The sequence below is a fragment of the Eumetopias jubatus genome, unplaced genomic scaffold, assembly GCF_037043125.1.
Source record: "Eumetopias jubatus isolate StellerSeaLion01/CBP00866 unplaced genomic scaffold, mEumJub1_p1.0 scaffold_11, whole genome shotgun sequence".
In the NCBI taxonomy this organism is placed as follows: domain Eukaryota; kingdom Metazoa; phylum Chordata; class Mammalia; order Carnivora; family Otariidae; genus Eumetopias; species Eumetopias jubatus.
In genome coordinates, this window is record NW_028274817.1 from 70,599,453 (window position 1) to 70,615,196 (window position 15,744).

At 49.9% G+C, this 15,744-nt stretch overlaps 1 protein-coding gene across 1 annotated transcript; it reads left to right on the plus strand.

Annotated features, from left to right (window-relative positions):
- Positions 1-5,339: 5,339 nt before the first annotated feature.
- AWAT2 (acyl-CoA wax alcohol acyltransferase 2) lies at positions 5,340-14,273 on the plus strand. Its single transcript, XM_028092092.2, has 8 exons — positions 5,340-5,424; positions 11,221-11,331; positions 11,699-11,769; positions 12,020-12,224; positions 12,470-12,644; positions 13,199-13,398; positions 13,617-13,759; positions 14,091-14,273. Exons 1-8 carry the CDS (start codon positions 5,340-5,342, stop codon positions 14,271-14,273), a joined length of 1,173 nt encoding a protein of 390 aa, XP_027947893.2.
- Positions 14,274-15,744: the final 1,471 nt, after the last annotated feature.

The following is a 15,744-nucleotide window of genomic DNA, read 5'->3' on the forward strand; positions in this document are numbered from 1 at the left end:
CCCTCTCAGGGGTGGCTCAGTGGAGGGGGTAGCACACAAGCCCCCCACCCCTGACCCCTCGCCACTGCCACCCTCCTCACATTCTTCCTCTGTAGCAGGCAGCTCTACCTCTTTTTTTTTTTTTTTTAAGATTTTATTTATTTATTTGACAGAGAAAGACACAGCCAGAGAGGGAACACAAGCAGGGGGAGTGGGAGAGGGAGAAGCAGGTTGCCCGCTGAGCAGGGAGCCCGATGCGGGGCTCCATCCCAGGACCCTGGGATCATGACCTGAGCCGACGGCAGACGCTTAACGACTGAGCCACCTAGGCGCCCCTGCTGGTTCCTCTTTTCAAGCAGGCCACAGTCTCCACCTGCTGCCATAGCACTGGCCCCCAGAAGTGTCCCTGGGCCCAATGCAGTTGGCCCACAGCCCAGCCCAGCCAGGCCAAGGCAGCTTCTCCTTGTCAGGGAAGTGCGGATCCTTACCCTGCTAGCTCCCCAAGAGCCACGCAGAACCTTCCCCTCCCCCAGCCCCTCTTTTGTCAAATACTGTCTTTTGTGGAATTCCAACTGAAAGCAGATTAAAACAGAGCTAGTGCTCTGTTCCCAGTGGGATCTGGCAAGTCCAGAGTCCTCTGCCCTGTTGCCACCGTAGTTGCCCCCTGTAGCACGTCTCTGAAAGCCCAGGGTCAGCAGAACACGTTTTAGAAACCAGCAAGTAGCTTTGCTAGCCATTTGCTAGCCTTTGCTTATCTCACAGACCCCTCTCCCAAATGGTGGCCCAAACGAAGCTTCTAATTTGCTCTACCCACCCTGGGAGAAGTGCTCCTCTTCCCATATTCCCCATCCCCATGATGCACCCAGGGATGGGGTCAGAACGTTGGCCATCCCCTTGGTTCCTCTTACTCCTCAACTCCACACCAAATGCCCAGGCTGGACAATTTCCTGTCAGGCCTTTTATTTAATTTTATTTTATTTTATTGTTATGTTAATCACCATACATTACATCATTAGTTTTTGATGTAGTGTCCCATGATTCATTGTTTGCGTATAACACCCAGTGCTCCACGCAGTATGTGCCCTCCTTAATACCCATCACCAGGCTAACCCATCCCCCCACCCTCCTCCCCTCTAGAACCCTCAGTTTGTTTCTCAGAGTCCATAGTCTCTCATGGTTTGTCTCCCCCCCCCAATTCCCCCATGTCATTCTTCCCTTCCTACTATCTTCTTTTTTTTTTTTAACATATATTATTTGTTTCAGAGGTACAGATCTGTGATTCAACAGTCTTAAACAATTCACAGCGCTCACCATAGCACATACCCTCCCCAATGTCTAGCACCCCCACCCCATCCCTCCCACCCCCACCACTCCAGCAACATCCAGTTTGTTTCCTGAGATTAAGAATTCCTCATATCAGTGAGGTCATATGATACATGTCTTTCTCTGATTGACTTATTTCGCTCAGCATAATACCCTCCAGTTCCATCCACATCGTTGTAAATGGCAAGATTTCATTCCTTTTGATGGCTGCATAATATTCCATTGTGTGTGTGTATATATATATATATATATATATATATATATATATATATACCACATCTTCTTTATCCATTCATCTATCAATGGACATCTTGGCTCTTTCCATAGTTTGGCTATTGTGGACATTGCTGCTATAAACATTAGGGTGCACGTACCCCTTTGGATCCCTACATTTGTATCTTTGGGGTAAATACCTAGTAGTGCAATTGCTGGATCGTATGGTAGCTCTATTTTAAACTTTTTGAAGAACCTCCATACTGTTTTCCAGAGTGGCTGCACCAGCTTGCATTCCCACCAACAGTGTAGGAGGGTTCCCTTTTCTCTGCATCCCTGCCAACATCTGTCATTTCCTGACTTGTTAATTTTAGCCATTCTGACTGGTGTGAGGTGGTATCTCATTGAGGTTTTGATTTGGATTTCCCTGATGCCCAGCGATGTTGAGCACTTTTTCATGTGTCTGTTGGCCATTTGGATGTCTTCTTTGGAAAAATGTCTGTTCACGTCTTCTGCCCATTTCTTGATTGGATCATTTGTTCTTTGGGTGTTGAGTTTGAAAAGTTCTTTACAGATTTTGGATACTAGCCCTTTATCTGATATGTGATTTGCAAATATCTTCTCCCATTCTGTCGGTTGTCTTTTGGTTTTGTGGACTGTTTCTTTTGCTGTGCAAAAGCTTTTTATCTTGATGAAGTCCCAGCAGTTCATTTTTGCCCTGGCTTCCCTTGCCTTTGGCGATGTGTCTAGGAAGAAGTTGCTGTGGCTGAGGTCGAAGAGGTTGCTGCCTATGTTCTCCTTTAGGATTTTGATGGACTCTGTCAGGCCTTTTCTGTCCCTCCTTGCCTCTCACCTGTGTTCAATGTTCATGGAGTTTTGTTCCCTAGTAGGGGATAGTCTCAGAAAGTGTCCCTAACAGGAGCCTAAACAGAGAGTGGGCTACTTCTATCCCAAACAATAAAGTCAGTTTCATGAAAGAGATTTGGGCCAGCAGGCCTTTCTGGGATGGGGAAAGTCCCCATGAACCAATAAATTTACTCTCCTTGGAGGTAGAGCTGGGCCTGCAAGTCTTCATTACAGAGGAGAAACCGGTGAGCCTATGTGTCAGTCTCGGGAGCATCTGGGGCCCTGGGCCTTGACAGTCAACCACGTCCCACAGTCATCCTCATGTGGCATTTGGCGCAAGTTGCCATCCTGGCTCAGAAGCCAATCTTGCCTCCTCAGTGTCCACAGGATTAAGACCACACTCCACGTCCCTGTGTCCAGACTCTTTTGGAGATTTGTTCTGCTGCCCTTTGCAACCTCGATTCCCACCAGCCCCTTCGTAGAACCCCCATTCCTGCCAAGCAGGTGAGCTGCACCTACCACCCTCCACATATTTCTGTAGAGGCATCTGAGCTCCAGAGAGGAGAATGCCACATGGGGCCTCTGCTTCAGAAGAGACACCCAGAATCCAGCTGCTTCTCACCATCCTGACCACCACCAATCTGGCCTGAGCCACCATCATCTGTCACATGGATTCCTGCCCTAGCCCCTCAAAAGTCTCCTCCTTCTTTGCTGGCCTTTGAAAACCATAAGGCCATCCTGTTTCTTTTTCTTTTTCTTTTTTGAATCTGTCACTCAAAACCTCACAATGGTTCCCCCCTTTCAGTCAGAGTAAAAGGCCAAGGCTGCACACCAATTGGGCCCTACCGAGCTCTCTGGCCTCTCCTTCCTCCGCTTCTCTCCTCACCCAGCTGGAGTCTTCTGCTCCTCAAAATCTGTCAGACACACCCCACCTTAGGGTCTGTGCCCTGGCTGTGCCCTCTGCATGGAGCATTCTCAGTTCAGACATCCACATGGCTCACTTCCTCACCTCTTTCAAGCCTTTGCCCAAATGCCACCTTTTCTGTGTGGCATTCCCTTTTAAAACTGTAAAGCCTGCTCTTCCTGCCTAATTCCTCCTCGCCCCCACTGGCACTCTGGATCCTTCTTACTCTGCTCAAGCTCTTTTACTTTTTCTCATAGCACTTACTACCTTATAACACACGATAGAATTAGTTAATTAATTAATTTCTATCATCTGTCTTTGCTTAGTAGAATGTAAACTTTGCAAAAGCATGAATTTTTAAAATGTGTTTTGCTCACTGATCTAACTCAGCTGCCTAGAGCAGTCCCTGGCATATCCTATGCCTTAAATAATTATATGTTGCCTCAGGAAACCCTCCCAGTCTTTCACAATTTCATCCACTTGACTCACAGCACACACCTGGCTAGACTTAGATGCTTTCAGACTCACACATGCCCAGAGCACAAAGACACATGCTTGGAGATGCTGCTTACTGATGTGGAACTATAACTGTAAGTTGATAGCTAGACATTTTTCCCTTTGTACCTATATATGCACATGCAAAAGCCACATGTACACATGGGCAGGCATGGACTAATCACATTTTTAAAATTAAGGGTTTTTTTTTTCCTTATTTATTTGTCAGGGAGGTGGGGGAGAGAAAGGGAGCACAAGTAGGGGGAGTGGCAGGCAGAGGAAGAGGGAGAAGCAGGCTCCCTGCCAAGCAAGGAACCTGATGCAGGACTTGATCCCAGGACCCCGGGATCATGACCCGAGCCAAAGGCAGACGCCTAACCGACTGAGCCACCCAGGTGCCCCTTAAATTAAGTTTTAATATTGACTTTGAGGCACCTTTTTTGGCCAAATTCTATTTTAAAAATATTTCCAACCTACAGAATAGTTGAAAGAATCGACCAGTGGACACCCACCACTTAGATTGTACAAATAATGTTTTGCTACATTTGATTTATTGTACATCTATCTATCCATATATTTCTCTGTCCCTCCATCAATACATCTTTTATGCATGTCAGAGTAAATTGTAGCCATCAGCATCCTTTTCCCCTAAATACTTCAGCATTAAGGAGAATTCCATATTTGTTTGCTTTTTAGGTAAAATTGACATGTAGAGAAATGCGCACATCTTAAGTATACTCTTGCTGAGCCTTGACAAATGAGTTTTTGACCTGTGTAACTCAAAGCTCTGTCAAGATGGAGAACATCGTTGTCACCCCCCAAATTTCCATCATGCCCCTTCCTAGTCAATTCGTTAGCATGGGCAACCGTCACTCTGATTTTTTCACAATAGATCATTTTTTTGCCTGTTCTGGAATTTCAAGTATGCAGAATAATTTGATAGGTACTCACATTTATTTATTCATTCAACAACAAAAAATTATGCAGCACCTACCCTACACTCGTAGCCCTATATCTGATGTCTGTTCACGGGGAGAAATGAGTTCTCTGCAACTGACCAAATGACCAAAGGTATTCCTAGGCATGGCCTCTGGCCTCCTCTCTCATCCCCTGGAATCGAATTGTCATTGGGAGACCCCCCCACACAGCTGGGCCTCATAAACAGAAAGGCAGGCCACTTGGTGGTAGGGCGCCCTGGGCTCCTCGTTGTCCACCTCTCTCCCCCATCCACTCTGGCTCTGGAGATCCCTCGTCAACCCCAAGCCCTTCCCACTCACTTCCCACACCAGAGCTTCATTCACGTTTCTCTACACATGTGTGCCAGGGGGTGTCACAATCTCGGCCCAGGCTGCACCTAAGTGGGAAAAAGTGCAGGTGAGTAGACAGCTGGAAGGAGCTGGGCAAGCAGAGGCGGCGTGTGTCCCTGCCATCAAGTGCAGGGGCAGGGGTGGGGGGTGGAGACTAACTGGGGGCTGGAGAAGAAAGCATGAAGAGAGGAAACCTCAAAGGCTCCTGAGCAATAGGGGCTGGGAAGCCAAAGGAGCAGCACTTACCTGGAGACCCTGAGACCCTGAGCGTGATGCTCTTGCCCTCCAAGAAGGACCTTAAGATTGCCCTGGAGGTTTTTGCTCTTTTCCAGTGGGTCTTGAGTGCCTTTATTATGGGTGAGTCTTCAGCCTTCCGTAGGGTGACCACCTGCCCTGGTATGCCTGGGACTGAGGGGTTTTAGGGTTGAGCAAGGTTTTGAATGCCAAAACCTGGGTTGTCCCAGGCAAATCCCGATGACTGGTCACCTCAGCCTCTCACCTGACTTGCCTGGGAAAGGTACTCATGAATCTCTGAGTGTAGTACACGAGGGTATGTGTGTGTGCACATATGGGCATGTGCCTATGCACGGGTGCATCTGAGTGTGTGCAAGTAAGCCTTGATGCAAATGTGTATGGTGAGCCCTCCTGGGTCTACACTGGGGCATGCAGGGCATGTTTGGGGAAGATGGGGAGCAGTTCCATTGAGGATACCCAAGGAAAAGGACTTAGCTACAACCTCATGCACTTGAACAGGCCATCCATGGGGGAGAGCTGCCTCGTGGCAGCCAGAGGCTCTGAAAGCCCACTGCCCAGAGCAGTTCATCCACTTTCTCCCACTGTCTACACCACAAATACTTTGTGGAAGTTACATATCCACTGGACGCTGTGTTCTGGGTGCTGAAGCAAAGCAGCCCTTTGTGTGTGTGGCGGGGGGGGCGGAGGCTGGAAAAAAAATTCTCATTTGTCAGGTGGTCTAGGTGAGGACAAACTGGAGGCAAGGGTACGAACCAAATGACCTTGTTAAGATATCTGGGAAGGGATATCTTAACTAGAGGGGAGGGGGGTGGGGGGATGGGTTAGCCCGGTGATGGGTATTAAGGAGGGCACGTACTGCATGGAGCACTGGGTGTTATACACAAACAATGAATCATGGAACACTACATCAAAAACTAATGATGTAATGTATGGTGATTAACATAACATAATAAAATAAAAAAATGCAAAAAAAAAGATATCTGGGAAGAAAGAATGCAGGTAGGTCTTGGGAGTCTGGAGCTTGCCAATGAATAGGGAGAGTGGGCTAGAGGACAGGGAATGGGAGGCTCAGAGACCTGCCTGGAATGGGCAGCAGGACCCCTCTGTGCTGAAAAGAGCAGTGTTAACCTAGGAATGATTAGCAGTCAGAGCTGGAAGAGACCAGCAGAAAGGAATTCATATGTATTAGGTACTTTGTACCAGGTATTTTCACACCTATTATTTCCTTGTAGGCTCCTGCCAGCCTTATGAGGTAGAAGCTATCATTATGCATAATAGTATATACTAATAGCTACACACACATAATAAGCACGAACACTCATAATATTAGCTAACATTAATTGCACCCTTTTCTCATGTCAGGCACTGTTCTGAGCCCCTTGTGTGGCTAATAACTCCATTTGTACAGATGAGGGCGCTGAGGCGCATGAGGCGTTAAGTGGTCTGTCCAAGATCACACAGTTGAGGAAGCAGAGGAGCTGGCCTGGGAGTTGAGCCCACAAGGACCCGATTCCAGCCCATGAATCTTGCCTCAGCTCATTCACTGCTGATCCTCGAGGCTGGGTCTGGACATGTCCCTGGAGCACATGCTAAGCCAGAGGCATGCTCTAATTTGTAATTGCCTCATTTTAAATTTCTGTTAACTGCCCATTCTTGACCTTTGCCTGTTTTTCTCCCGAATGAGTTGACTCTTGAAGGGCACATAGGAAGTAGGTGAGGAAGGAGGAGTGTTCAGGTCAGAGAGTGGGTAACCCGAGACAAGGCTAGGAGGAGGGAGGGTATAAAGCATTCAAGGAGCTGCCAGTGGCTAAGTGGGATGAGGGCAAGAGGTCCAGAACTGATGCTCAACACTCATCGAATAAATGAATGGGAGACAGAAGAAAGAGGACGCTGGAGAAGCAGACAGGGGACAATTGTGCAGGGCACTGTCAACTAAGGACAAGAGTTTGGACTTTTTCCTGAGGGCCATGAGGAGCTGTGATAGGGTTTGGCACAGGGCGACAGCTTCAGGTTTGAGTTTTCAAGAGATCACTCTCACTCTGTATAGCGCACTGGTTATAGGAAGAGGCCATTGCAACCATCCGGGTGAGAGAAGTGATTTGGACCAGACCAGTAGTAACTGGAATGCAGACAAGAGGGGAGAAAAGGGGAGATTGGAAAAATTGGAATAGAATTAATACAGCTTGATGATCAGAAGACATGAGTGAGAGAAACGGAAGAGGCAAGACGGAGGGCTTAGGGCCTGATGTGAGCTGGCAGAGGTGGCTGAAGGAGGATAGTGGCCAGAAGGAGCAGGAGTACAGGGAGAAAACCGTCCCAGGGAGCCCTTCATTAGAGTCCGACTGTGGGGCGTACAGAGAGGTACTGTGGAGCAGGCAGAAGGGCTCTAGGCCTGGGCCTCAGGAGATGGGGGTTCCAGTGCCCCCCTCCTCTTGCCAGCTCACACGGGCCGGGTGGAGCAAATGGTGCCTTGGAGCCTTCCCAGCTCTTCACCTTGTGCGTGGAATCCTATCTCTTTGGGCCCTGAAGGCCTAGAGGGGAGACCCTCACGCTAAGTCTGTGAGGAAGAGAAGGCAGACAGATATTGACAGTGTGAATCCCAGTTGGCAGATATAAAGTTCAGCGACTTGTCTGAGCTCACACCCATGGGAAATGGCGGATCCGGGCCTCATCTCACTGCCCAGGCACTCCGCCCGAGGCCACACGGCCTCGCAAGATGTCCCCAACACTGTCTGGGTTGAGCAAAGCCTCGGGGAAACAGGGAGGTCTCTTCTGGACTAGACCCATGCCTCTCTTTTTTTCTCAAAAAAGTCCAATAGTCTTATAAGGAGCACATCGAAAGGCTAAAATGGCTGGTCTTAGATCTGTTCCCTAGAGGCAGCCTCTTTCAACTTTGTTAGCTCTTTCTTCTGGTATTCATCTCCAGGGGTCTACATTTTACTGCTTAAAATTTCCTACAGATTACTATAGTATTTCTGACTGAACAACTTAGACGTTGTCACTGACTTCCTGGTATGGAAGATGAGAATTTGGCTCTACACACTGTTGCTGGATCTTTCCTCTTCCTCCATGCTCTCAAGACTGTCATAGCACAGGTTTTGGTTCAATGCCTATGACTAGGAATATCCCTAGCAGAGCCATTTGGTGTACTGAGAGCATGCTTCCTCGCTTGTTGCAACTTTCTGTTTTCTCTGGAACTCATAGTCCCCTCGTTTTAATTTTTTTTTGTTATCTATTAGATAGCTATTGACTACGAATTCATCTTCAAACTCTCCACAGACACAGTAACCTCTCTGTATGTGTGAACACATCAGGAACCTATAGGTCCTCCCCCACTGTTTATTTTCTGGAGGGCATGGCTACTGGAGCCCAGCATCCTCCTGTTATGAAACATGGTCTTCTTATGCATGGCTCTCCCTTCCAGGCCCCTGAGGCATCATGGGTGCACAGTTTAAGAAGGTGCTCACTCTCCAGGTTGTGCAAGTGTTGCATCAGTACTTGCTTGATCCCGGGAGTGTTTTCTTAAATTTTGTGTCCTAGGCACCTGGCTTGCTTCACCCTAGCCCTGGCCCTGGTCACTTCCTTCCTTCGTTGGCTCTTTTTGCTCCTCCTGGATCCCATGCCTTCCTCTGTCTTGGTTGACTCCCTTATCTTGATGGAGCACATCCTCCAGTAGTTTCCTGAGAAAGAGACATGGGAGACAAACCATCTGAGACCGTATGTCTGAGATCGTCTTTATTCTCCTTTCATGCTTGATTAATAATTTGGCTGCATACCGAGCATCTTAGCTGTCTGTGTCTAGTGTTAAGTGTCTGAGGCTAGAGTCTCTCTGGGTCCATTTTGCAGAGAGTAGTCCTCCCACTGTCCAACTGTGTAGGGGAGGGAAGGGGACCTGGAGCTCTAACTACCTCTTTGGTAGACTTTCAGTCAAGCCCTGTGCCTCACACTGCTTTTGCGTCACACCTGCTGGCTCGAGATTCTGAGTCTTTCCCAGATTCTCCAGCACAAACAGGCTTTGCTCTTGTGGCCATTCCCCTGGCGGGTGACCAGGTTTCAATTTTGTTTGTTCGAAGTCAGTTACTCCCTCCTTCATCTACTTTCCAGCATGCAGACGTTTTGCTGGTGTCTCTCATCCACTGTTGTTGGTATCTCTCGAATTCCTTTTCTCATTGCAGAGCTGTGTCTTTTAAAACACCCTTAGGGTTGATGTTTATAGCAGCACTGTCCACAATAGCCAAACTGTGGAAAGAGCCAAGATGTCCATTGACAGATGAATGGATAAAGAAGATGTGGTGTATATATACAATGGAATATTATGCAGCCATCAAAAGGAATGAGATCTTGCCATTTGCAACGACATGGATGGAACTGGAGGGTGTTATGCTGAGTGAAATAAGTCAATCAGAAAAAGACATGTATCATATGACCTCACTGATATGAGGAATTCTTAATCTCAGGAAATAAACTGAGTTTTGCTGGAGTGGTGGGGGGTGGGAGGGATGGGGTGGCTGGGTGACAGACTTTGGGGAGGGTATGTGCTCACCATAGTGAGTGCTGTGAATTGTGCAAGACTGTTGAATCACAGATCTGTACCTCTGAAACAAATAATACAGTATATGCTAAAAAGAAAAAAAAGAAGATAGCAGGAGGGGAAGAATGAAAGGGGGGAAATTGGAGGGGGAGCCGAACCATGAGGGACTATGGACTCTGAAAAACAAACTGAGGGTTCTAGAGGGGAGGAGGTGGGAGGATGGGTTAGCCTGGTGATGGGTATTAAAGAGGGCATGTTCTGCATGGAGCACTGGGTGTTATGCACAAACAATGGATCATGAAACACTACATCAAAAACTAAGGATGTAATGTATGGTGATTAACATAGTAAAAAATTAAAAAAATAATAAAACACTCTTAGGGTAATTTTCATGAGCCTTGGCAAGCAGTCAAGATAAAAAAACAAAAACAAAAACTGTGTCTAGTCTGCCATGCTCACTTAGAAGTGTGTCCTGTCTTTTCTAGCCTTTGCTTTTACTCACTTTCTCTCACGCGGTCTTATTCACAGCTGTTTTAAAAACGGAGTCCGGGGGCGCCTGGGTGGCTCAGTTGGTTGGGCGACTGCCTTCGGCTCAGGTCATGATCCTGGAGTCCCTGGATCGAGTCCCGCATCGGGCTCCCTGCTCGGCAGGGAGTCTGCTTCTCCCTCTGACCCTCCCCCCTCTCATGTGCTCTCTCTCTCTCTCTCATTCTCAAATAAATAAATAAAATCTTTAAGAAAATAAAAAAATAAATAAAAATGGAGTCCGGTCATAATTCTGAGTGGGTGTGGCTCCTGAGGACTCGTCTCCATGAAGTCCATCCTAACTACTCTACCCTACAGTGCTCCTGTCTTACCGGAGCCTAACACAGCCCAGTACCTTATTGGGTCCCAGCTTGCATTGTCCTTTGTCTCTCAATTGCCAACTTGTGCGCTCCCAGCCTGGCAGAAGTTGGGTCTTCTCTTTCTCTGGTATTCCTTCCACTGATGCCTCGCAGAGATCTGGAGAAGAAAATGTGAGGTGGAGGAAAACCGTTCCTGGCTCCGTCCTTCCCGGACTCCCAGCCTCCGATGGTTAGATTGGAGCGGCCCATCGGTGGCTCCCTGCCATGGAGCACAGCCCAGAACAGGGTCAGAGCAGGTCCTGGGGAGCTGAGGGCTTACTGCATGGGGCACAGCTGCCTTCCAGATCTGAAACAGGGCCCCCAGGACAGAGAGGAGATGGAAGGCTGGGGACAGGTGCTAGGGTGACGAAGCGAGAGTGTTCAGTGAGAGTGTGTGTAACCTTGGGGTGGAGAGCCCCCAGAGGGAGGGCAAGTATGGAGGACTGTTCACAATTCATTGACTGTGGGCTGGGCTCCCTCCAGGAGTCACCGCAGGCTTTGTCAACCTCTACCTGGTGCTGTTCACGCCCTACTGGCCTGTCACTGTGCTCATTCTCACCTGGCTGGCTTTCGACTGGAAGACCCCCCACACCTGTGCTGTGACCGGCCACATGCTCTTCTCTCTCTTATTCTGATAGTCCTGAGAGGCTCTGGGCAATTCCCAGGCAGCCCTTTAGCCTGTCCCTCCCTCCCTGGGTTAGAGAAGCTGAGGGAAGGGGCCTTTTCAAAATGCTGCAAAGGCCCAGATCAGAACTGGAGTGGGTGAGGGGAAAAGCAGCTAGTAAAGCAGCAAGCTAGGCCTGTCCCAAATTGGCCCTGATGTGACATCGCTCATCCCGGTTGTCACTTCCAAGGCCAGGCAATAGCAGGCGGTGAGGGGCCACCCTGTGGCTGGCCCAAAGGGGCTCTGAAGAAGATGGTGGGGGTGGGCAAAACGTGGCTACCTTGGCTCTGTTTTCAGGTGGCCGCTGGTTAGCCTGTATGAGGAGATGGTGCATATGGAAACACTACTGTGATTACTTTCCTCTCAAGGTGAGTAGGCCCAGGTCCCCCTACTGGGGTCCTGGGCCCAGCCCCAACCCTGGTGCCAGCAGTTGGGCCAGGGTGGAGGTTGGGGGCGTCATTCCATTCCCATCGAGACCCATGTGAATGATGCTCCCTGTTGTTGTGTGGTACCCAACTGCCTCGCAGGACATAGCAGCCCTTTTCCTTTCTGGTCTCTGGCTCGAAGAGGAGTACTCCTCTTTGCCTGTACCTGTCCTGACTCCACTCTCCTCCACAGCTTTTGAAGACTCATGATATCTCCCCCAACCACAACTACATCCTTGTGTGCCACCCTCATGGGCTTTTTTCCCACTCATGCTTTGGCCACTTTGCCACAGACACCTCAGGCTTCTCCAAGATCTTTCCTGGTATCACTCCTTATATGCTCACACTGGGAATCTTATTCTGGGTGCCGCTTCTCAGAGATTATGTCATGTCTTCAGGTGAGTTGGCCCCTAAGACATAAAGCCAAAGGAAACATGGCTCCCCGAGGGAGAAGTTTTGGGGGAATGGGAGAGAGCAAGGCCAACTCGGTGGTCCTGTCTGGTCTTAGAAAGCTATCTTAGGCTCACCCGCCTGACATGAGGCTCTCCCCTCCTTTGAAGAGGTAGGGAGGAAAGTTAGGAGGTTTGGGAAGTGGCCAATGAGCTTTTAGTGTTTTTCTGCCCCCCCCCCCCGCCCCAACCAGGGGCCTGCTCTGTGAGTCAAGCCTCCATGGATTTTGTGCTCACACATAAAGGCACAGGCAACATGCTGGTTGTGGTGGTTGGTGGCCAGGCTGAGTGCAGATACGGCTTGCCAGGCTCTACCACCCTGGTCTTGAAGAATCGGACTGGCTTTGTACGCATGGCCCTTCGTCATGGGTAAGGACAGCTCTGGTCCAGAATGGGGAGAGGGGCTCCGAAAGTCCAGCATGGAAGGAGTAAGGGATTTTGACGAAATGATACCTAAAAAGGGAGGTGGAAAACTGCTTCTGTGTTGGAGTAGAGATTGGGCCGGGTCCTCGGGGCATTTTTCCTTATGAGGAGAGGCTAGAGGGCCAGCCCTCGGCTCTTCTCCCTCACCCTAGTGTCTTGTCTGGGCCAGTCCCTCTATAAAAGGCCACTGGCTGCAAGCTCACGTCAGAGAGAACCAAAACTGCTGTGGGGATAAAGGGGAAGAAAACGAAATGAAATGGCCCTTGGGTCTTCTCTGCCAGTGTTTCAGACCCCTGGGTTCACAGGAGGGTCTGGGACTTGCTTCTTTTAGCTTGCTGCTACTTTGCCTCCACAGGCAGCCTGGGGTAGACAGTGGGGCCCTCACACTTAGCCCAGATCTAGGCCCAGCTAAGTCACGGGCCGAGAAGCCCATAGGCAGACCCAAGGGCCGCTGGTAGTCAGCACATCTGGCCATTGAAGGATATGCCTTTCCTCTGCAGAGTTCCTCTAATCCCTGCCTATGCCTTTGGGGAGACAGACCTCTATGATCAGTACATTTTCACTCCTGGGGGCTTGGTGAATCACTTCCAGAAGTGGATGCAGCGTATGATACACATCTACCCTTGTGCTTTCTATGGGCGTGGCTTCACAGAGAACTCCTGGGGCCTACTGCCCTATGCCCGGCCTGTAACCACCGTTGGTGAGTGAGCCCGTCCACTAGGAGCCATCTCTAGGATATGGGATCCAGTTCTGGGGCTGGACCTTGGCTCCAGCCATGTCCAGAGGCAGAGAGGTGGACCAGGATGAGGGGCATGGTGGGGATAAGGGCGGGGAGACCCTGGGCTTGAGGGTCGAGGCCCATTCGGAGGAGTGAGCTATTCTGATGCTTTCCCCCTCTCCTTCTGTTTCCCCTGGCAGTCAGGAAGCCACTACCACTGCCTAAGATTGAGAACCTGAGCCAGGAGACGGTGGCTAGGTACCACGCACTCTATATCGACGCCCTGTGCAAACTCTATGACCAGCATAAGACCAAGTATGGCATCTCAGAGACCCAAGAACTGGTGATCACTTGACAGACATCACCAGCAGCTTCTTGGCCTGGCCGGAAGGTGTAGAACCTGTGAAACAGGAGGACTAGTGTCACATGTGGGCCTCCTGCTCCTGATTTGGCAAGTCCTCAATATGAGGCTGTCCTCCAGGCCCCTCTTCTTCCTTCATCTCTCACTGCCTTCCAGCTCTTCTCTGCCTTTACCTTGGGGCTACAGGGGAAACAGCCCCAAAAGGCAGGGAAAGCCCTAGGTGAGAGGTATCCTGAAGTCTCCCTCAGGAAATAAAGAAAATAATATAGCTCCTCTTCTGATACTGCTTGTGGTCCAACTCATTGCTTTTAAGGGCCTAGGATCCCTGTTCATGGCTTTGCTTCTCTTTCAAGCAGCCCCATCTCCTGGCATCGAGGCTCCTGCGGAACTGGATGCCTTGAGACACAGTGCGCTTGGGAGTTCAGGCTCCACCGCCTTCAAGCCATGTGACATGGGACAGTCTGTCATCTCTGAGCCTGAGCTTCCTCACCTGTAACACGGGACCCAGAATCCCTCCCCTGATTACCTCAGAGGCTACTGGGAAGGCCAATGATACTGAATGTGATTGACCTTTGTACATTGGACAGCTACCCCAAATTATCCTCCTCCAATCACTTTGCCCACTTCCTATCCTTGAGCAGACTCTGTCCTCAATTTCACGGCATCTCTATGTTTAAAAGAAAGTGTACGGTGTAAGATCTTGTCAGCAGCTCTTTGAACGTTGAAGTAGCCTTTCTATAGTTGGGTGACCTTGGGTGAGCCGCTTAAACTTCCCGAGCATTGGTCTCCTCATCCGCAAAATGGGATGAGACATCATGGGGAGCTGGAGGCTGCATCTTCCCAAGCTGTTAGGGGCTCAGGCCTGAAACGTCTGTTATGGATTCTGCAGTGTCAGGCTGAGGGAACCTCCATGCTGTGTCTCTGGCTCGGGACAGCAATTCTTTCCTGCAGGCCCTCTAGCTTACTGGACAGGCAGTGACAGGAAAAGACCTAAGGTGACAGGGATGGGGGCGTGTGTGGTCTGGGACACAGACAGGATGTGGGAGGTTCTGACAGGAACTTCAGACCTCCTTCCTTTGGTTGCCCCCTCTGAGATGGGTGCCTTGGCCCTTCCCCTAGCTCACGTGTGGCCACACTTGCCAAGAAGCACCTGGCACATAGGAAGTGCTTAAGTCGATTTCGAGAATAAGGGGGAGGAAAAAAAGCTTTATTTGCAAAGAACGAACCATTAATTTACACAAACTTACATCCCAGTTTATATACATTATATATAGTTTATATACATAGTATCTCACACTGGATGCCGACCCCCCAAAGCAGCACGGGGCCTGCTCCAGGCCATTCTCACCACAAAGCCACCCCCCCACCCCAGGTGAAAGTTTTTTGAATCAAGAAATGCCACATCCCGAGTCCCCTTGGAGAGAGCCCCGACAGGAGTTAAAAGAAACAATCTGCTTCCTTCTTTGTGCTCACTGCGGCCTAGGGGAGCCTCTCTGTGGGCAGGGAGGGAGGCTGAGGCAGTGCTGGGTAGCCTCGGGACTTCCTGGTATCGGGCCAGCCCCCAGAGACTTACAGTCCAGAGACCGGGGCAGGGAGAATGCCTCGGGGCGGGGGGGGGGGGGCGGGAGAGAGTTCTGATGGCTGCAGCAACTCTTTCCCCTGCCTGGCGGGGCTCCTGAAGGGGGCCAAGCACTTCCAGCCTTGAATTTGGGGGTAGAAGAAAGGAGGGGTCTGTGCGGGACAGAGACCGCTCCACCCCCTCACTCCTTTGAGTCTGCAGGTCAGGGCTCGTTCACCTTGGCCAGGTCACCTTCCATCTCTGGGCCTCTGGGTCTTGCTCTGAAGGTCCCTGACTCTATTTGCATCCACCGGAAGTTACATAAAACATACGTACTTGCCCGGGGATCCAAGTCTCCGTTTGCCTCCAGGGTTCCTAGCCCTTTCTTGCTTAGGCAAAAGGAATTTGG

What these genes read in the sequence shown, in the direction of transcription:
- AWAT2 (XM_028092092.2), top strand. Translation starts at nt 5,340, where the DNA reads ATGCTCTTGCCCTCCAAGAAGGACCTTAAGATTGCCCTGGAGGTTTTT. An exon ending in CTTGAGTGCCTTTATTATGG is followed by an intron (nt 5,425 to 11,220) that starts GTGAGTCTTCAG and finishes GGCTCCCTCCAG; the next exon opens with GAGTCACCGCAGGCTTTGTC. An exon ending in CTGGAAGACCCCCCACACCT is followed by an intron (nt 11,332 to 11,698) that starts GTGCTGTGACCG and finishes CTCTGTTTTCAG; the next exon opens with GTGGCCGCTGGTTAGCCTGT.